The sequence below is a fragment of the Pteropus alecto genome, unplaced genomic scaffold, assembly GCF_000325575.1.
Source record: "Pteropus alecto unplaced genomic scaffold, ASM32557v1 scaffold11, whole genome shotgun sequence".
In the NCBI taxonomy this organism is placed as follows: domain Eukaryota; kingdom Metazoa; phylum Chordata; class Mammalia; order Chiroptera; family Pteropodidae; genus Pteropus; species Pteropus alecto.
Window position 1 is genome coordinate 9,904,128 of NW_006431956.1, and position 21,811 is coordinate 9,925,938.

A 21,811-nucleotide genomic window follows, 5' to 3' on the forward strand; every position below is an offset into this window, starting at 1 on the left:
TGAATTTTTTGGTTTCCCAGTGCTATGAAAGTTATGTTTACACTGTATTGTAGAGTGCAATGGCATTTGAGCCTCCAGCAAGTCAATCTTTTGCTGGTAAAAAAAACTCCAATAACTGCGAAGAGCAATGAAGAGAAGCACCATAAAACGAAGTATGCCTCGTTTTGCGTAGTTTGACGGTCTCGCTGCCCTGACTAAAGTCTACAGTCTCTTTTAATTAAATTCATGCCTTCAACTGGTTTCAAGGGAATTAGTTACATTTCACCCCAGGCTATGAAGCCTCTACTTTTGTTAGAACCTAATAATAAAAAAGAAAAGTAATTGAAACGATTATGTAGCAAATTGGCTTAAATACACTCAGACTTCTTAGGTAATTAATAAATTAAATTCCAGACCAGCCAGTTCTTCCAAGCATTATCTTAAGTTTACAATAGTTCCAAATTACATCGCGTATATATAATTCCCTATCTGGTCCTTTTTTTCCCCTTAAATTTCAGTTTCTTTGTTTTGCTCCAAGTACAGCACTTGTAACTTTTACTATTGTATTGAACTGGAGATAGATTACTGGGATTCCATTTTCATTAAAGAAGTTCTTGCCAAGTAACACTTCAGAAAATTATTTTCTTACGCTGTAGATGGCTATCAAAGAAAACACTGAGTGCATGTTAAAATTGGGAACCAATAAGTTAATCACAGAACTGAACTCTGGCTACAGGCATGCCAAGGATCGTCTCTCAATCAAGTCCATTCGGAATTAAGAATTGCGGCAGAACCCTAAGCCTGCTAGCCAGCAGAGGGTGACAGGAGGCTGTCACTTGTGACCAAAACTCCTCACTTCAGTGCAGCAAAACTGGCAGCTCGGAGAAACTGCAGTCTGCCCCCAGGCTAGATGCCAGGGACGCACGTGCCAGACAGGAGAAAGGGAACCGGGCAAACGCTTCTGAACAGTGCGATAAGCGTTAAGCTAGGGAAAAAAGGAAAGACCCCAACTCCCACGCACGCCCACACCTGCCACACAAGCCACTGGGAGCCCGCACACCGGAAGCGAAACCGGAGGAAGCGCCACGTCGAAGGCGTGGGTTGACGTAGGCGTGCGTACGTCAGGTGCCGTCCTTCCGGCGATGGGTGGGCCTGGGATCGGGAGGGGAGGCGGAGCGGAGGCGGGGCTTTGGGCTGGTTGGGGCTCTGGAGGGTAGGTGGGTTCAGACCGAGGGGACTACGGGTCGGCTCTAGGTTCAGTGGGCTCGAAACAAAGGACTATCCGGTGGGGACTCGACGCGGCGCCTTCCGACCGGTAGCTGAGCGGCCGATCGAGGCTTCTCGGCCAACCAGTGCCCTCGCCGCGCGGTCTCAGTCGGCTTCTCCTTGGTTCCCCACAGCCCGCGCCGCGGTGGGGGCCCCGGCGCAGCGGCACCTGCTGCTGAGGGACCCCGCGGCCCAACCAGGTGCTCATGATGGGGCTGATCTTCGCTAAACTGTGGAGCCTCTTCTCCAACCAAGGTGAGAAGGATGGAGCTGCGCAACGGCTCGAATCCGAGGAAGGGGGTCTGGCCGCCGAAGGGGACAGCGAGAGGCAGGGCTTTCGGTGGATATAGATGTTCTGAGACGCAGAGAAGTGACTTAGTCAAGAGAACGGGTAGAAACTCAGTATTATAGGGCCGGGAGAAGATGCAGGAGAGACCGGATGTGTGGGAGGAATGGGGAAACAGATTTGGTGTCCCAGAATCCAAACTAAGAATTTTTGGATTTTAGTGACTGTAAGCGGAAGGCACCTAATGGTACCTGGAGGCATTTTTGAGGGCCTTTTACGTCTCTAATTAAACATCCTAAGCCTTGTCCCAGGATAAGAGTCCTCCCAGAAACCTGTCAACTTTTTTTAAACTAATAATGCTACTTCGTTTTCAGACCTGCTCTTGAAGGAGATGCGCCTTCACGTTCCCTCCAATTTCCCCTGCTCTCTAGAACTTGGGAACGAATTTTCCTGTTGAAATACACGGGTTTCTGGAAATCTTCAACCTAAACCCTTTATTCCTATCGTAAGTGTTAGGAAACTAAAGACTTTTGGTTCTATGTAGGATCTTGCGTGTCCGTATTTAGTCTAGAATGGATTATGAGACATCTAAAAGTTACAAGTCCAGAGGGCCAAGAAGTTGTAAAACCTGTTCTGAGTCAGAGAGAATGAGATGTGATGTCTTCTGAAGAGAGAAAATACCCAAAGAGAAGGGCGACAATAGATAGTTTTAGGCATTCTTTTAACAGAATATTTTCTTAGTAATTGAAGCCATTTTTTTAAATTCACCTAGTTTCATTTTGCATTTAATACCCGGGCATAATAAAAAAACAAAACAAAACAGTGTTTTATGATGATATCAATTTGTTACTGCTAATATGGTATCTTCTTTATGGATTTAGGTGTGAAGAAAATGAAATGGTTTCAGTCTACTCGTTCTGTTGATTGATAAGAACACTAAAATAAGCTTTTCAAGGTTATAAATATAGTAATATGCATACACATTTTAAGATATGCTAAAGAGTATAAAGGTGAATGCAATAACCACCTGCTCACCTTTTCCTGTAGTTTCATAAAACGTTGGTTTTCCCTGCGTAACCTGTCCCATTCCCCTTTCTCCCCTCTCTTGTTTTGCAGCTACTCTTTATCATGTGTTTTGAGTCTTTAATCGGACTAAAGAAGGGAATAGATGCTATAAAGGGAAAATTCAGGAGATGATGAAAGATATTCATGGGTTACTTTTATAGTCACATAATTGTCCAGGTCTCCTAAATCCTCATGACTATTTAGGTTTTTTCCCTTTAACTTTGCTGTTGAAATTTTAGAACTAGTGGTTATTCTATCACTTATTCATGCAGCTAACATTTAGGCATAAGAGATAAAAAGATTTAAAAACAAACAGAAAAGACGCAAAGTTACTTGCTCTCAGAGTGCTCAAAGATCAGTAAATGACAGAAAGTTGGAAAAAAATGCGATATGGTAAATAAATTATTGAACAGATATGTATAAAAATGGTGATGGCACCAAAAAGGATTAATTTTTCTCATGTGGTTCCTGGAAGACTTTACAGAAAATGATATACTTGGACTTTAATATCAGGTAATAAGTGTTTACAAGGCATGATGGGTAGACTGAGTAGCAGGATCATGTTATTCTAGGCAGAAGGACTAATAAAATGTAAATGGGAGAGGAAAGAAATAGTTTGGGACAGTGAAGGAAGCTGAAAATAGTTTAGTTTGGCTGTATTTTAGTTTGCCTGTGGGGGAGTTAGAGGAAATGAGGTTGGAGACCTAGGTAGCCAGGGGAACCTGATCACAGAGGGCATTGTATGTTGACTAAGACATTAAACTGTACAGAGTGAGTCATGGGAGCAGTTGAAGAGTTTAGTCATTATGTTTCATTTTTAAAGTAAATGATCTATACTTTAGCCATGTACTTTTACTTTCTGTATCAACAAAATTGACTGTCTCAGCATTTTCCATTTTCACTACTATAACACATCTGTCTATTCCAGATAGTTAAGTCACTCAATCTTGGTCATATATTAGAATAATATTCTCAAGGCCCCACCTCAGACCAATTAAATCAGAATGGAGTGGGGTGTCCTGGGCTTCAGTGCCAAGACAATTCAGATGTGCACCCAGGGTTGAGAACTACTTGTCTTACCTTAAAAACTCCTTTCCTTAATCTTTGTTCCAATATTGGCCTCACTCCCATCTTTTTTTTCCTGTAGCATTTTAGAGCACCAGGCATCTTCTCATAAATGTGTTACTTTTCTGCAAATAAGTATACTAAAGCATGTATTGTCTAAGTAAAACTATTACTAAGTACATAATCTCTGCAATTTTGTATTGCTTAATTTTAAGCTACAAGACATATTTCAGCACACTCATCAATGACGCAAATAATTTTAAAATCTGTCTTTACAAATATTTTATATATCTATATGGTTGTATAGGTGTTTGTATAAAATATATACATATATGTTTATGATATCTTTTAAACTCACCTCAAAAGTTGAACATTTCTTTTTTAACTTTCATAGACCATGTTCTTTTTCTCTCTGTTGTCACTGCGTAGCTGGTCATCAGTTACTTTACCTGGAATTAAGGGCAAATAGAATATGGTCTTAGTGGTAGTTAATTTTCAGAACCAAATACGATGACATTTTAATTTCACTATCTACTCATTTTTTATCGGTGTATTTCATGTTATCATTTTGTTAGCACTGTTAGCCAACTTTTTGTGGCATTGTTATTGTCCTTTACTTCTGACTGCACAGATCTGGTATCTTAAATTTCTCTCCTTAGCTTTATTCTACTCTTAATTCTGGACTTTTGCTGGTTTCAAACATAACAAACTTAAACTTACTATCTATCTACATGCTCCCTGTTTCCTGGAATACTCTTTATCCATTGCTTCAAGTAGCTCAGATTTCTGATCAAATGTCACTCCTCAGAAAGGCCATCACTGACCGCTCTTTTCACCCCAAATGCTCATTTTCTATGTTTTGGAATAACATTTTTCTCTACCTGTAATCATAAGTATGTTTACTTATTTGTTGTCTGTTTTTCTCAATAGAAATAAACTGCTAAGGCATGAACTTTGTCTTACACACTGTTGTATCTTCAATCAAAATTTTGTTGAAGGTTTTAGTTTTTTTTAAACAAAATTTTATATCAAAGTAACACATGCATTCTTTTTTAACAGTTACAAATTTCTAAGGTCTTAAAATGATATGTATTAGTCAAATCTCTTTAATCTCCTGGTTTTTTCCCCAGTATTCCATATTTTTGAATAATATGCATGTATGGAAATTTTAACATCATTTGTGTTTTCTTAATTGAGATATAATTGACATGTTAGTTTCAAGTGTACAGATTATTTGTCTTATGGTAGAAGAGACATTGGTGCTTTTATGACCTTTTCCCTCATCATCCCAATATAATTTTTTGCTTTAATCCATACTCTTTTCATTGTGATGGTGAAGTTTTGTCACTGCTGAGCCTCTGTTGCCCTTTTTTCTACAACTTTTTTTCCACCTAGAGTAAGTAATTACAGCATCCCATGGCTTTAGTTTCTTTGTACATGTGACTATGCTATCTCAAAACTCTATACAGGTTTCCCCATATTGCACCTATCAGTTGAGTTATCCTTTCTCCTCACACCTTCAGTATTCTGTTCTGTCCGGCTCCAAACTGGACTTGTTTCTCCCTGTGCCTGGTACACACTTCTGGACTTGTCTTTGCTATCATTCTAGGAATTTCCTTTGCTTTTCTATTTTATTAGAACTTATGTCCTTCTTGTTTTACTCTTTCTCTGATGAAGCACGTCATTCAGAAGTTTCTCGTAAAGTCGTCCAAAGTGATAATTATTTTTTTGCAACTCCAAACGCCTGAAAATGTACTGATGTTTTCTTCACTTTTGCTTTATAATTGGGCTGGATATAGAATTCTGAGTTGGAAAACATTTCTTTAAGAATTTTGAAGGTATTATTGTCCCCAGCTTCCAGTGTTGAAAAGACCAGTATCATTCTTCTCTCTTTTTTCTCTTTTTAACTTTAGCTGTTCTGCGAGATGGGTAGTGCTATCTCATTTTGGTTTTAATTTGCATTTTTCTGATGACTGTTGAGTGTCACACACTTTTTTACTTGGGTATATATTTGTATATATTCCTTTGAGGAATGTTCCAGTCCTTTTGCCCATTTAAAAAAATTTTTATGCAAAAAAATTATTTAGAATTATACACACACACACGTACATTCCAGAATTGAGTCCTTTATCAGATATATATTTTATCATTATTTTACCCCAGTCTATGGCTTCCCTATTTTCTTAATGTGCATATCTGCTCAGTGCAAATTTTTAATTGTGGTATAGACTAATTTCTCAATTTTTTTTAATGGCTGTTGCTTTCTGTGTCCCATTCCTTTCATCTAGAAGCTTTAGCTTTTACGCTTTTGTCTTTAAGCCCTCTTAAGTTATTTTTAGGATTACGATGTGAGTAGGGCTTGAGGTTCATTATTAATTTACATGGGTATCTTCTTGTTCCAGCATAATTTAATGAAGACTTGCTTTGGAGCCTTTGTCAAACTGAAATTATTATATAAATGTGAGTCTTATCATACATCGATCTGTATATTTATCCTTATGCTGTGCTACATCATCTTGATTACTGTACTATTTCATAGTACAGTAATTTTGAAGTCCAGAAGTATCCTTCTAATTTGTTTTGTTAATCTTTTCAAAGAAAAGATTTTAATTTTTGCTATTGTTTCTATTTTCTATTTTACTAATTTCTGTTGTTTGTTTTCTTCCATCTACTTAATCCAGGCATACTTTATCTTCCACTTTATCCTCTTAAGGGTGAGGCTTGAGTACCTCATTGTATTTCTCTCTTCTTCCTTTCATATGTAAAGATTTTAAAGCTTTAAATGTCCCTCTTAAGTACTGCTTTAGCATCATTCCACAAATTTTAACATGTATTTTATTATTCAGTTTGAAATATTTTTTAAAAATTTTGTTTGATTTCTTCTTTGACCTACGGATTATTTATTAAGTGTTGTTTAGTTTCCAAATACTTATTTTCTTAGATAGCTTATGATTAGTTCCTAATTTGATTCCACTGTGGTCAGAAACATACTCTTAGATTTCCATTTATTCAAATTTATTAACACTTTTATTGTCCATCTATATGGTCTGTTTTGGTGCATGTACCATTTGCTCTTGAATATATTTTGCATTTGCATACAATGTTCTATAAATGTTTATTAAGTGAAGACAGTTGTTAGTCTTGTTCAGATATATATCTTAATGTGTATGTCTTCTAGAGAGTATATAGTGGGATCTTGTTATACACACACACACACAAACACATATATGAGTGTGAAATTCTCTCCCTCTTAATTGGAATGTTTAATCCAGTTTGTTGATGTGATTGGGTTTATGATATGTATGGTTAGATAAGATATGTTATTTGTTTTCTGTTTGTCTCATCTATTCCTCCTTTCTTTTGGGTTAACTGATTTTTATGTTTTAGAATTTAATTTTAATTTTTTATTGACTATTTTAGCAGTTCTTTTTTGTATTATTTTCATGGTCCTTTTAAGGATTGCAGCATACATTCTTAACTTTTTGCACTCTAATATTTAGAGTTAATAATGTAATATTTGTAAAATGTAAGAACCTTGAAACTGTACAGTTCCACTTTCTCCTTGCCTAGTCCTTTGTAACCATATGTTATAAACTGCACAGTACAGTGTTATATTTTTTGCTACAGTCACGCATTCTTTAAAGTTTTAAGAGATGATAAATTTTTCTTATATTTTTCCATAGTACTATTTTTGATGTTTTGAATTTCCATCTAGCATAATTTTCCATCAAGCCAAAGAACTCTAGCATTTTTTAGTGTGGCTGTGCTGGTGATGAATTCTCTTATTTTTCTTTTATCTGAAAATAATGTCTTTCTTTTGCCTATGTCTGTATTTTTGCTGAATATAGCATCTTAGGTTAATTTTTTTTTTTTTTTCCTTTAGAGCTCTAAAGTCATTCTACTACCCTCTGGCCTGCATATCCCCCCCACCCCCTAGCGAAAAGGCAACTAATATTTATAGCTTTACTTTCCTTTATTTAGTCTTTCTTTTTCTTGCTGCCTTCAAGATTTTTGCTTTATCTTTGGTTTTTAGCAGATTGCCCGCCCACAAAGTACCTAGCTTTGCTTTTCTTTGTATTTTTCCTATTTGAAGCTTACTGAGCTTCTTGAATTTGTGAATTTTTCATATTTTTTGTGCTACCCAGTTCACTTGTATTTCTCAAATACTTTTTTTCCAAAATTACCTGACATAACTTACTAGAAAGTTTATAAAGTCAATTTAATAAGGACCAGCATTTAAAAAAAGGAATGAATATTCTAAAATAGAAACAATCCGAATGCATCTCAGTTAGTAATGGTATTGTTTTGTGAAACTTTTGTTTCGGTTATGTGTGTCCTGAGTCATGATATAAAATAGTATTTCTTAACTATGGTCTTGGTTCAACAGGTTTGAAAACCATCCATTAGATTGTCTGTCCTCCTTAACATTTGTCTTGCAAATTGTAACCTTCCCCTGAGCAGCATATGAATTCTCTAGAGAGCAACATTTCTGTATTTCCTTGTAAAAACTTTTATCATGGCTTTTGTTCATTGCTTTGGGGAAAGGGAAGGACTTGTGGTCTTTTTCCTTAGGCACTTCACCCTGGCCTGTAACCTTAGAGTGTTCTAATTAGACTCTGATCTTCTTTCTTTATCTGTATTTAATCCCCTTGTGTACCTGAAGGTTGCTTTTCTTCTATCTGGTAAGCTATTCTGTTCATTAATTGTAAAACTATAAGACTTGACTTTGTCTTAAAGGTGAGGAGGCACTATTAGCCAAACTTCCCAGCAATATGACCTTAGGCAGGTTTTGTAACCTAAGGTTCAGTTTCTTCCTTGGGGAATTGAGGAATAATACCACTTTCTCATAGAAAGATAATAAGGATTAATTTTCATAATGCATGTAAAACAGACCAACACCCCAAAATATTTTTATTCTTGACATTTTCTAAGAGTTGAATTCTAGATTTCACTTATCCTTAAGAATATTACCATATGATACTTATTTCTATTGCTTCGTACCAATGATACTATATTGTAAGTGCTCGTTTACATACCCAACTTTAAGATTTTTGAGAGTAGAGATCTTGACTTATTTGTCTTCATCATAAATATTATTCATATAATGAACTCAATAAATGTTGAATTGTTAAATCATCAGGTTCACACAGCTGCTTTTAACAAAATTTAGGTATCCAGGAATATGGATACTGTGGGAATTGGGGGGAGGCTGAACAATTGGGGAGGGAAGTAAATATTTTATAGCAAAAAGAGCAGGAAAACAATGCTAGCCCTTTTACCTATGTTTATTACAACAAATTACATAACTTCATAGGCCCTCCATTTTCTTTTCTATAAAATAAGCAAGGTGGCCTGGGAAGGTAACTTTGTACAGTTTTAGAGACCTGGGTTCCTCAGAGGTGCCTTATAGGTGACACATTTGTTGAAAGAGGTAGGAGAAAAGGAATATATATATATCAAGTTCTGCATCCTGTTCCAAGCTGTAATATTTTATGATTCTATAGTTAGTATAATATAGGATAGAGTTAGTTTTTCACGGCCTTTTTCCCCCGAGATCCAGACTCCTTGAGTGCTCATCGTTGCTGTCCAGGCCATAGGCCTCAGGTCGTAACATTATATCCTCTTACCCCTTGCAATAATTCAGACTTATTTTCGTTGTATGCAGTATCCCAAATTTGTTAAGTCATCAGATTGTTTATTTGTTAAGGTACATAATTGTTTACATACTCTGTGTTAAATATAAGGCTTCCTCTCGTTACATGACAGTGCGAGTGTAGACATTGTATATCTAAAAGATAGCAGTCCCTATTATGTGATATTATTGGGGCTTTCTTATATCTTAAAATAAAAGTTGGTCTTTTTATCACACATTTTAACAATATATTTAATGCTTCTCTAATCTCGTGTTAGTCTTTTTGTATAATTTGTTATTCAATACTAAAACTACAATTTTTTTTTCATTTGGTATCTCTACTAAAACTACAAATTGGATTTAGTAAAAATTTTTAGAAATTGAGTTAATGGAGAAACTTTTTTCTCTGATTTTTCTTCCACTTATTTTTTTAAGCTTCTTTTAAAATTATTTTTCTTGTTAGCCACATTTTACCTGTATTTTTCTATAAGCAAGTACTCTTATTAGTTTTCTTTTGCAGCCTCATCCTGTATAGTCTTTATGTCTTTATGCCCCGCTTTAAAAAATATAAATAAATATGAGCCAGCTTTTTAGGAGATCCGAAAGAACATACACTATAGCCAGGACTACAGAGAAACTTCTGTGCAAGCACTTGATCAAAATTAAACAAATGCTCTGGGGTTGGACCTTATCCTTCATTTAATATAAATAAACATGCTTTGTGTCTGGCTCTGGAGAGACATAAATTAGTGACACTGAAAATACTCTTCTCTCTCAGACCTTTGTTGTGGGAGTGGTGCAGCTTGGTCTCCTGGAAGAGATTGATAGTGAAATGTGATGCCCAAGGTGACTGTCTCATGGTGTGCTGACACATTTTTTTTAAATACTCAGATTCATTATAAAGAAGAAACAAGAAATCTGAGCAGACCTATAACTACTAATAAAACGAATCAGTAATCATGAAAACTCCCAGCAAACAAAAGTCCTGGCCCAAATGGTTTTATGGATAATAAACGAATTCAATAAAGTAACAAAATAACAAAATTTATTCATAAATCAGTTGCATTTTTATATACTAATAATGAACTATCAGAAAGAGAAATTAAGAAAACAATCCCATTTACAATTGCATTAAAAAAAAAAAAAACCGGAAATACCTAGGAGTAAATTTAACAGGGAAGTAAAAGACCTGTGCTTGGAAAATTATAAGACATTAAGAAAGCAACTGAAGAAGACACAAGTAAATGGAATCATATACCATGCTTGTTAGTAGGAAGAATTAACATTGTTAAAATGCTCGTACTACCCAAAGCAGTCTATAGATTCAGTGCAATCCCTATCAAAAGACCAACAGCATTTTTCACAGAACTAGAACAAATAATGCTAAAATTTATATGGAACCACAGAGGACCCCAAACGGCCAGAGCAATCTTAAAGAACAAAGTTGGGGGTATCATGCTACCTGATACCAAAATATAGAAAAAAAGGTATAGTAATCAAAGAAGCATGGCACTGCCATAAAAACAGACACATAGAGCAATACAGCAGGATAGAGTACCCAGAAATAATATCATACCTATATGGTCAACTAATCTATAACAAAGGAGGCAGTAATATACGATGGGATAAAGACAGTCTCCTCAATAAATTGTGTGGGGAAAACTGGACAGACACATGCAAAAAAATGAAGCTAGACCACTTTCTTTCACCACATATAAGAATAGACTCTAAATGGATTAAAGGCTTTAAGAACTGAAACCATAAAACTAGAAGAAAACAGTAAACTCTGGCATCGCTTAGTAATATTTTTTTGGCTGTGTCTCCTTGGGCAAGGGAAACAAAAAAACAAATGGAACTACATCAAACTAAAGGTTCTGCACAGCAAAGAAAACCATCAGCAAAACAAAAAGACTTCCTACTGGATAGGACAAGATATTTGCCAATGATACACCTGATAAGGGGTTAATAACTAAAATACGTAAAGAACATACAACTTAACACTAAAAAAAAAAAAATCCAATTATAAAATGGGCAGTGGACCTGAATAGACATTTCTCCGAAGGGGACATACAGATAGATGGTCTATAGACATATGAAAAGATGCTCAGCATCACTAAATACCAGAGAAATGTAAATTAAAACCACATCGAGATATTACTTTACACCTGTCAGAATGGCTGTCGACAGTAAATCGGCAAACAAGTGTTGGCGAGGATGTTTAGAAAAAGGAACCCTTTTGCACTGTTAATGATATTGCAAATTGGTGCAGCCACTATGGAAAACAGTGTGGAGAGGTTCCTCAGAAAAATAAAAATAAAACTAGCATATGACTCAGCTGTCTTGCTTCTGGTTTTTTAGCCAAAGAAATCCAAAACACTAATGCAAAAAGGTATATGAACTCTTACGTTCATTGCAGCATTATTTACAGTAGCCAAAATGTGGAAGCAACATAAGTTCATCAGTAGAGGAATGGATAAAGAAGAGGTGTACATGTATACAGTGGAATATAACTTGGCCATAAAAAAGAATGAAATCATTTGCAACAATATGGATGGACCTAAGTGAAATAAGTCAGGCAGAGAAGGACAAATACTGTATGATTTCACTTGTATGTGGAATCTAAAGGACAAAAGAAAGAACAAACAATGAAAACAGACTCATAGATACAGAGAACAAACTAGTAATTACCAGATGAAGGGGGGTTGAGAACTGGATTGGGCATGAAAAAGGTGGTGGGATAAAGTATAAATTGGTATAAATGTCTGACCATTATGCTGTACTTCTGAAACTAATATAAAATAATATTAATGTCAACTCTAATTTAAAAATAAAAGTTAAAAAAAAAACTTTAGTTATTTCATGCATTTAAAAAGCACTTAGTTCCTTTTCTTTTGATGTTTTGTTATACAGAGTCAGTTTGATGATAGTTTAACATCAGAAGTTAGGCCTCAGTTTACGTAAAGAATAGACATACATACCCTTATCATAAGACAGAGTTGAAATGGCGTGGTTTTTCTTAATTGCTAGAATTCCCTACCAATGAGGGGGAAAAAACCTTAAATTAATCAAAGATTTGACTTTAATAGAATTCACACCTTATCCACCTTCAGTTTGTCACCCTTGACAATTCAAATTGGGAACCAATCTCTCAAAATGATGTATTACGGGTTTTGCCATCACAAGCCTTTGATACTATGGTCATCATCATAATACAAAATGTGAGGCAAGGAGCACGACTTTGCCAATGGCCCTGGGTGTTCATTGAGTTGCCTCAACAATGATCCGTTGGTACTATTCCTCCATTCCCTTCACTCAGTAGGAGTATCTGCACCCACGTTTAACTTACTCTAGACGAGGCTTCCTTCTCATGTGATCAGGGACCTCGTGGGCTCCAGATGCTGGACAGGTGGTTTTCAACTGTCACCAAAATTTAGAACGCTTGGCGCCAGGCAGTCTATCAGTGGATCGTTCCTCCACTAATAAGAGTACTCTCGTTCCGGTAATGTAAGAGGGAAGAACAGGGCAACTCTTCAAGATTGGCTCCATTAGAAGTTAGGGAATACAAACCAACAGAATCAAAAAAGGAGAATCATAGTGAGTTACAGTAAGCAAGTTTTTTGTTGTACAAAGCAGCTTCTGCCATAGCGAAATTAGCCCTTCCAGAGGACCACGTCATTTGTCCTGTAATAGAGGCAGCACCTAAGGCATGCAGGTCAATAGAAGATACAGAGATGGTTTGTCACCTAAGAACTCGTCTATGAATTATGGCCCCTTTTTGACTGATGCAGTGTTAACATGTTAGAGTAGGAGTATGACCTGATATTTGATTAGATGTATAATTAGATTTTTGATATTCATGAGAGGTTAATAAGAGGAGCTTGGTTCCTATATGAATGTGTCAGATCATTAGCTACAAATCAGTTGATTATATTGTGGTTCTTAGGGCAACTTCTTTATGTAACCCATTGAGGTTCACTAGTAGCTTTTTAAGCATTCTGCCCTGGGGAAGAATAATCTAATATATTCTGTATAGATTAAAATCTAGAAAAGATAGTATCCGGAATATTTTCTGTATTCAAAAGAGGTTTCATAATGTCTATTGCTTAACAGAATGATTAGACGGGCCTTAGTTCTACTTCTAAAAAAAAAGATGATTTACTTCATGGCACCAGAAGGGACGGAAGAGGTTTTTGTTGTATAAAGAATGGAAGCAGTATCTGCTCAAAAGAGTTGAAAAGGCATGGAAGATTAAGTAATTGCTTATTTGTCTGTAAATTAATGGAAGGAATGAAAAACTAGTTGAGCATATGTGTGTCTTATTAGTGACAGGGAAAACTTTTCAGTTCTGTGTTTTAAATTGGGTTTTTAAGTGAAAGGAAAAAAAATCTTGGTACATGCAGGTGGGAAAACTTCCAGATGTAAAAACAACTTAAGAAAAAGCTAATTTGATTATTAGAGATGGTAAGCGTGGAACTCTTAAAAGAAACTATGTTTTAAGTCATAATGTGTTGTCAAGACTAGTATTTGTGTTTTTCCCCCAAAACTCAGTATAAGTGATCAAGTTCTCTCCTCTTCTCTCTCACATTCTTTCATAAAGAGAACTAGGTAAAGAATATCATAAGAGATTGCATCACTTAAGGGTGGCAGTCTTCACATCATAAAGTTCTTTTTATTTCTGTATTTGCTCTCTTTATTCCACCTAGTAATAAATATCCCAGTGAATGATTCTTATTAGAGAAATAAGTAGTAATCATTGTTGAAAGCATGTAATTGTAGTATGCAGCAGTGTTAAATGTTTATGGTTTGCTTTCTTTTTATAGAACACAAAGTGATTATAGTGGGACTGGATAATGCAGGGAAAACCACCATTCTTTATCAATTGTAAGTATGGGTGTTCATTTAAACAGTTTTCATTATTTTAGTTATTGGAACTAATTTTGTATAATTAAGATATTATAACTCACCTCGGCGGCTCGTGGCTAGTTAATAAAACTAGGAGATGAAACAAACAAAAAATGCTGTCACGATATATTGGAAAAACTTAAACATATTGTTTTGTATTTTAGCAAACACAAAATTTATGAAAAAGTGAATAAGATAAATTGTTCTGTTTGCTAAAGCCTTCACAAACACTTGTCTTTTTCTGGCCTTGAAAAAAAAGAATTAATATTAAACTAAAATAAATAAAGCACATATTATAGTGGTGGAGTGAGGTAATAGAGTGCATTTCACTTAGTTATTCTTACACTGGGATTCATGTCAATAGATTGTTATCTGTAGTGAGCTGTTGCTACTCTCCTAACAGCTCTGGAATTGTTTAACATAGCCAGACTTGTCAGATCAAAAGAAACGAAGATCACTCCTAAAACTATTGCTTTGGTAGCTTGCAACAAGGAGAGGCTTGAGACTTTTTAGAAAAATACATTAATACTTTAAGGAAATTTTAACAACCCATCAGTCCACTTGTCAGAGTATCTCCCATTTTCCTTTTAGTGCCAGTGAAATGATCCCTGTCAAACAATGAAAGTTGATCTATGCCCAAGCATTTTAACAAATAGTTATTTATTTACAGTGCATCATCATATGACTTCTATCTCTTCCCACCACATCCTAAGTATATCAGCTGACAGCCCTCCAGAAATACTTCACTTGAGGAGTACTTAATATATTTTTCAGCTACTTATGGCTTGCTGCTTCAGAGTTGAATAACTATTTTGGCCATTATGTATTTAAATTGACTTAGCCTTTAAACATCAAATATAAACATTTTAGGAACCTGTCACTGTTGTTGAAATAATTTTTTCACATAGCTTCAGAAATACATATAAAACACAAAAGAGAGTTGCAAACTTCTTCCAGCACACTACTGGCATGTTATAAACAAACACATATTGGTTGAATAAATTACTGTAGATAAATGAATGATTATTATAATGCATGTGATGGGAGCATCAGTGTTCCAAATATGTTTAGAATTCATTCTAATTAAAATTTTCATTTGCCCATAGCCTTATCTTTTTAAGACTGTGTATAAAGTTAATAGGCATGAACTGATTTTTATGGCTTAGACAAGTCTCAGTTTTCTCATAGTCTTCAGAATTATAGATAGCCTACTATTCCATGGTTGCTGCTTGGCAAGTATTGATGTCACAGTCACCTAGAAACTTGCTCTTTCAGGATGGAGCTTTGGTTCTGCTGTAACTGATAACAGGGCATGGCAGTATTGGAATTTTGGCCACAGAAATGCTAACCCACACCGCAGGGCTCCCTGCTATCTAGATCAAGCCTGTAGTTTATCCTATTAAAAGAACAACAACAACAAAAATCTTCAGGCGTTGTTCTTATCTAGATATGTGTTTGCACAAATGTTCTATAAGGTTCTAGCTCCAATGCCAATGGTTAACCATCATTGCACAAATAAGGAAGATTGATTCCTATTAAAAACATAGAGATTAAAACTTACTTCAGGTTCTCAAGATTTACAGAAGAGTTTTTATGATGTCTGTCTTTCAACAGCTTGATGAATGAAGTGGTTCATACCTCTCCAACCATAGGAAGCAATGTTGAAGAAATAGTTGTGAAGAACACTCATTTTCTCATGTGGGATATTGGTGGTCAAGAGTCTCTGCGGTCATCCTGGAACACATATTACTCAAACACAGAGGTATATTGAAGTTCCTACTAAAGTCAATTTTAATAAAAAGAACCAGAGAGTGGTAAGCCCAGAAAATAGATAGGCTGAACAGGGGGCATATTGACAGTTGCCCTTTAATAAGATCCTTTTTTGTAAAAAACTTGAGGTTTCCGAATAAAAGAATAAGCAAGTAGGAAGAGGAATGGGAGCCGTTATTGAGTGCTTGCTGCGGGGCAGGCTCTGTCAGTTCCTCCTCACTATAACGCTGCAGCACCCTCGTTGGAGAACTCAGACACGAGGATGAATTATATATAACCTTTCCCGAGATCCCACAACTTTATGAGAGGCCCTGGTTGGGGGAGGAATAAAATACTTTAAGCATGATTTGACATAAGATTTTCAAATAACATGATTCAAAATTTTAGTGAGATTATATTTTAATTAAAAAAGAAATGGATATGTAGGCCGCACCCCAGAGTTCCCTGTCCCTAGTTCATTATTTTACTAATTTCCAGAGCCAACCTGAGTAACAATTCTGGAATGTCTTCTGTTTCTGTTTTTAATTCTTCTTAGAGGCAGATTTTAAAAAAAAGAAAAAAAAAAATGCAGTGCTATTGAGAGAGGTTTATCTTTGAGGATATTAATATATACAATTGCATCCATAATTTTTTTAAACAAAGAATTACACCAATCAATTATTTTTTTGTTAAATGAACCCTCATTGTTTACGTCCATGCCACCCTGAACAAGCCCGATCCCGTCTGATCTTGGAAGCTCAGCAGGATCAGAACTGGTTAGTTCTTGGATGAGAGACCACCAAGGAAGACCAGGTGCTGTAGGCATAAAAAATAAAAATAAAAAAATAAGGGATTGTAAACTGACAAGGTCTTTGCAATCAATGAGGTCAACCAAGGGTTGCCTCGCCTAAAAAATAAAAAAATTAAAATTAAAAAAAATGAGTGATGTGTGTTGGGAGTGATGGAGAGGAGGTTAGGGGTGTGATACAAGGAATTTTGGGTGAATAAGTTGCCTTTTTAAATCAAAATATATATTCCTCTAGATTTATATTATAATAACATATGTATATATTTATATGTATTCTAGGGCAGTGTATGACTGGCCAAACCAAGACAGCATGTCATAGATATTCAGCAGTTGTAGTCATACTTAATATTTTTTATTTCCAAGGGAGCATAGGTTGGTGAGTAAATACTATGGTTTGATTATACGTTAGCTTACTATATATTTCTATAGTAAAATAACATCCTGAAATTAAAATATATTGGAGAGTCAGGGAAGAACAACATTTTATTACATTATGACTAAACGGCATAACTGTTGATACTCTCAAAACTCACAATCAACTGCCAGTATGAAGAGAGGAGTTATCTTTGACAAATAAATCAAATTTGATTCTTGCTGATGCATGTATATTTAGCTTTACGAAAGGATATTATTGAAAATACTGAAACTCTAGAATACTTAGCATGGATCCAAAAAGAGATACACTATTGTTGATGCTATTTGCATGAAATTTTCTTTTAATAAACTTATTTCTATAAGAATAGCAAAATTACTGCAAAGAACCTTTGGCCTTTATTGCAACACATAAGGTTTGCAATCTCAGATTCCAAGCAGAGATCTTATCCCCGTGGTGTTCCCCTGATGGCTTTGGCCACCCTTGTCATCTTGCTTCTTAAATTCTTTACATTGAGGAGTCATCCAAGAGCTGAAATGTGTCTTATAATATAAGGAGTTACAGATAGTGACTAATTCCTGACACCTTTCATTAACGTACAAGTTCCATATTTTCTGACCATTTTTCTTATATTTATCTCTTCTATTTTCTTTCTTTTTTATTCCTGTTTTTCTCAGTTATATTCAGATTAGTCTTGATTTATTTTACATCACTTCCTCTACTATAATCTTTTACACCTCATTTTTTAATTTTATCTTCTGCATAAGATGTTTCATTTAAGAGCCTTTTCTGACTATATCTTATTTTTCTCATCAAAGATGCTTTTATTTTGAATGTGAGACCCACCGTTTTCATATACACAGTTACTAACAATCTTTTCCAGTTCTCTCTGATCTCTCTTTAATTTCACTTGTATCATCTTTAGCATGTTAACACCTAACTATATGTTTCTATTTAGCACATTTTTTCTTACTCTTTTATTATTATTGTTATGTAAAAATGCCTTTTTTGATAGTTTTTTTAAAAAATGTGTTTTTCTTTTTCAAACTAGCTCATGTGCTTCTTTCTAATAGGTAGGGGACTATTAAACTTAAAAATTGATTGCCTAAATGAGTGATTATAGAGTATTTTTAAGGTTCAGTGAGTTATGTTAACTGTGACTTTCCTTTTAAAAAATACTTTTTTATTACTTGCATTATAAAATAATAGTATTACAGAATATTATGTATTCAGACGTCACTTTTTAAAATACAATTGAGCATGGTTTTTATTTATTGAAGTTATGTGTTATTTCCTTACTAACATTTGGATTTTATGGCTTGATATAATTCGATATTAACTCTTTATGATAAAAAATTAGTAGACTCTTTTATTTTATAGAATTGATGATGCCATGTGAAGAACGTATTTCTATCACTTGAGAGTAGTTTTGCAGAAAACTTCAACATCCCATTCAGTTTTCTTTCTTTTTAATTGTCTTCTAGTTCATCATTCTTGTTGTTGATAGCATTGACAGGGAACGACTAGCTATTACAAAAGAAGAATTATACAGAATGTTGGCTCATGAGGTAATTTTTTCTTTTTTTTTAAGAAGTTTAGAGAATTTATTAGATAATGGTTTGCAAACCAGGAGATGTAGCCCTCAGTATGAACTGAGAATGTGTTCCAAAATGGAGGGGATAGGACAGGGCTTATGAAAGCTAAAGCTGCAAAGAGCTATTGTAATGAGGTAAATTTTGAAAGCAAACATAAACAATGGAGTAAGGTATCTGTCTACTGGTTTTGCTTTTTTACAAAGATTAATGTGTTCTGCTGTCGGTTATTTTATTAGCAAAGTTTTATATATTCAATTGATGAAAGTCTTGAAGTAAAAAATTTTCATTACTTTTTCAAATTTAAAAAATTCAGCATGTTAATTTATAAAGTGCTACTATCAAAAAGAATTTTCGAAGTTAAACCTACTCGTCTTAAAAAGTCTGATAGATTGAAACAGGAAAGGGGAAAACTTAAGTGTTTTTTCCCCCGAGAGTTTATAATAACTGAAAATTTTTTAGTGAATAATTTGAGATCACTTAATTCTAAATATTTCAGATATACAGAAGAACTTGGATAATAAAACACATTCGTGCACCTACCATTCATATTAAATATCTTATGAGATCTCTCCAATCTAAATTTCCTTCCTTTTCTCTCTCAAGGAATCCAAAAAGAATTCCACTATCCTAAAGTAGTGATTAATATTCCTATGAATATTTTATTTAGGTGTCAGTTATACAGAATATTTTATTCCATGTTCATAAAACTTTACATGATGGTTGCATATCTTTCTGTATCTTGGGTTTGGGAGATTTTTTTGCACAATATTTTGATTTATTCATTTTAGTACATATAGCTTTAGTTCAATTGTTTTAATAACTATATAGTATTTCACTGTGTGAATATATCACAGTTGATCTGTTCTTCTATTAATGAAATTTAGGTTATTGCCAATGTTTTGATAGTATAAACAGTGCTGCAGTGAACATTAATGAATGAGCTTAGGTTATACAAAGACAAATAAATTATAAGTATTGCCCAGCCCTTACTCTCTGTACTCTCATTTAAATTTTGGAGAAACCGTAGCATTTGGCAACATAGTACCGTATTTGTCCATTGGAATATTGTTCATATAGTTTTAAGTCAATATTTAAGGGTCAGGTTTATTTTACTGACCGCTTTGACCCAACAACAGAAAAATAACTTTTAATTATCTAGCTTATGTTTATTAATCTGTTTTTGTTAAAGTGGATTGTTAAATCATGGTTATTTGAGTTAATTTATTTTTGTTTCTGTAAAATTTTTAATTAAATATTAGCACTATAACTGTTCAGTAGGGTACATTTCACCTATCTGCTTCATTAATTTCATTTGAATTGTGATATTTCACATATTAGAAATATTTCATATTGATTGCAGGATTTACGGAAGGCTGCAGTTCTTATCTTTGCGAATAAACAAGATATGAAAGGGTGTATGACAGCAGCTGAAATCTCCAAATACCTCACCCTTAGTTCAATTAAGGATCACCCATGGCACATTCAGTCCTGCTGTGCTTTAACAGGAGAAGGGTAAGTGCTAATCAGCACAAGGGGAGGTATGACTTCTTTCAAATTCCTTTCAGTTTCTTTAGGCCAATTTGCCAACTTGTTTTCTTCTTTGTTGCTGTTCCTTTCTGGTTTTTAATTAACGATGGTTTTTGCATTGTGTCTCAGGTTTACAAGATTGAAATAATTTGAATCAATTACTATTGTTAAATTACAATTTAACAAAGTTACTGACAAATTTTTTGTAAGTTTTAGTATAAATGGAAAATTTTACCCCAAAAAAGCAATGAGTTTTCAAAATCTACACTTTTTAGTTCATTTCAAAGAAATGGCACATTTTCTGAAAAGGCTTAATTAATCCTAAGCTCCCAGCTTACCACAAGAGCACGTCTCCTTTGTAAGGAGTCCTTTTGGGACACTCACTTCTAAACAGTAAATGTGAGGCAAATGTCATTGTAGTATATTCTTCCTTTTTAAGAACTTGAGTTTGGATAAACAGGCCAAAGAGAACCCAGTGTGCTATGTATGGGTTACCCAATTTATTTCCAGGAACTTATTTATGCTCAAATCAACTTGGCCTTCTTAGTTTTTCTCATACTAGAAATAGCTTGTAGTGTAGTGGCTACATGTAGACTTCTTTGACCTATACTTTTAAGATTGGGCCACGAGCATTCCATCCTCGTTTCCTGTCGTCTGAAGTGGTTTCAATGTTAGTTCATCTCAGAGGGGGATCGAGGAGTATTTGCAATTTTGCTGTCAAAACCGCCAAAGCTGGATCAAGATGAGACTGAAGCAATTTCCTCCATTACTCAATAAGATCATTTTGTCTAAGTGAATCTTCCACTTAAAATTTCTACTTATTTTTATGTTAGCTGAATTTTGTCTCTTAAATGTATAAATAATTATTATAGTACCAACATTTGGGTAAAGCTTAAAAATGTAAATATGCATTCAGTTTTTAACTATAAAGTTTTTTGTTTTGAAAATATCTCTCTTTTGGTTCAGGTTATGCCAAGGTCTAGAGTGGATGACCTCCCGGATTGGTGTGAGATAACTTTTTTGCTCGGAAGAGACTGCTGTATTTATTCTGTGACATGAACATTTTTCCTAGTACCTTTGGCTGCTAAGGCAGCAGCATGTTTAATTTATAACAACACAAACCTCTATGAGCAACACTTGAATCAAGTGCAGCTGAACTGGAACATGAAAGATTTTTTTTCTTAACTTTTTTTTTAATGCACTAATCTTCAGTTGGATGAACACTAATGCATAACTATGTTTTCAGCAACAGAATTTTTCTGGCTGCTTATTCTAATTATCTAATGACTGCCTTGCAAGAAATATTTGTCATATGTTTAATGTTTTCTGAAGTATTGTAATAACTTTAATGACCAGTTTCTTCCATTTCTTGACCAACCTTATCCCTACCAGATAATTACTGGTTTGACAAAGTAGTAGTGGAAATTGTCAGGTACTGCTTGCAAACTAAACCAGCACTAAATATTTGCTCCCTGTATAAACCATTTATCTTTGAACAGACTCATTATAGAGAAAGAAATCTGCCTAAAAGATATAAGGAAGATTAAACATCATGAGAACTGCC

The 21,811-nt window shown here is 34.6% G+C and overlaps 1 protein-coding gene across 2 annotated transcripts; it reads left to right on the forward strand.

Annotated features, from left to right (window-relative positions):
- The first annotated feature begins 1,161 nt into the window (after positions 1-1,161).
- ARL5B (ADP ribosylation factor like GTPase 5B) lies at positions 1,162-21,810 on the forward strand. 2 transcript variants are annotated; one of them, XM_006906998.3, is made up of 6 exons: positions 1,162-1,500; positions 14,114-14,174; positions 15,810-15,957; positions 18,610-18,693; positions 20,081-20,232; positions 21,214-21,810. In XM_006906998.3, the coding sequence occupies exons 1-6, from the start codon at positions 1,452-1,454 to the stop codon at positions 21,260-21,262; spliced, it is 543 nt and encodes a 180-aa protein (XP_006907060.1). In that variant the 5' UTR covers positions 1,162-1,451; the 3' UTR covers positions 21,263-21,810. The 2 variants fall into 2 exon arrangements, with proteins under 2 accessions (XP_006907060.1, XP_024899254.1); XM_025043486.1 differs by lacking the exon at positions 1,162-1,500 and adding an exon at positions 2,016-2,036.
- The last annotated feature ends 1 nt before the right edge of the window (position 21,811 follows it).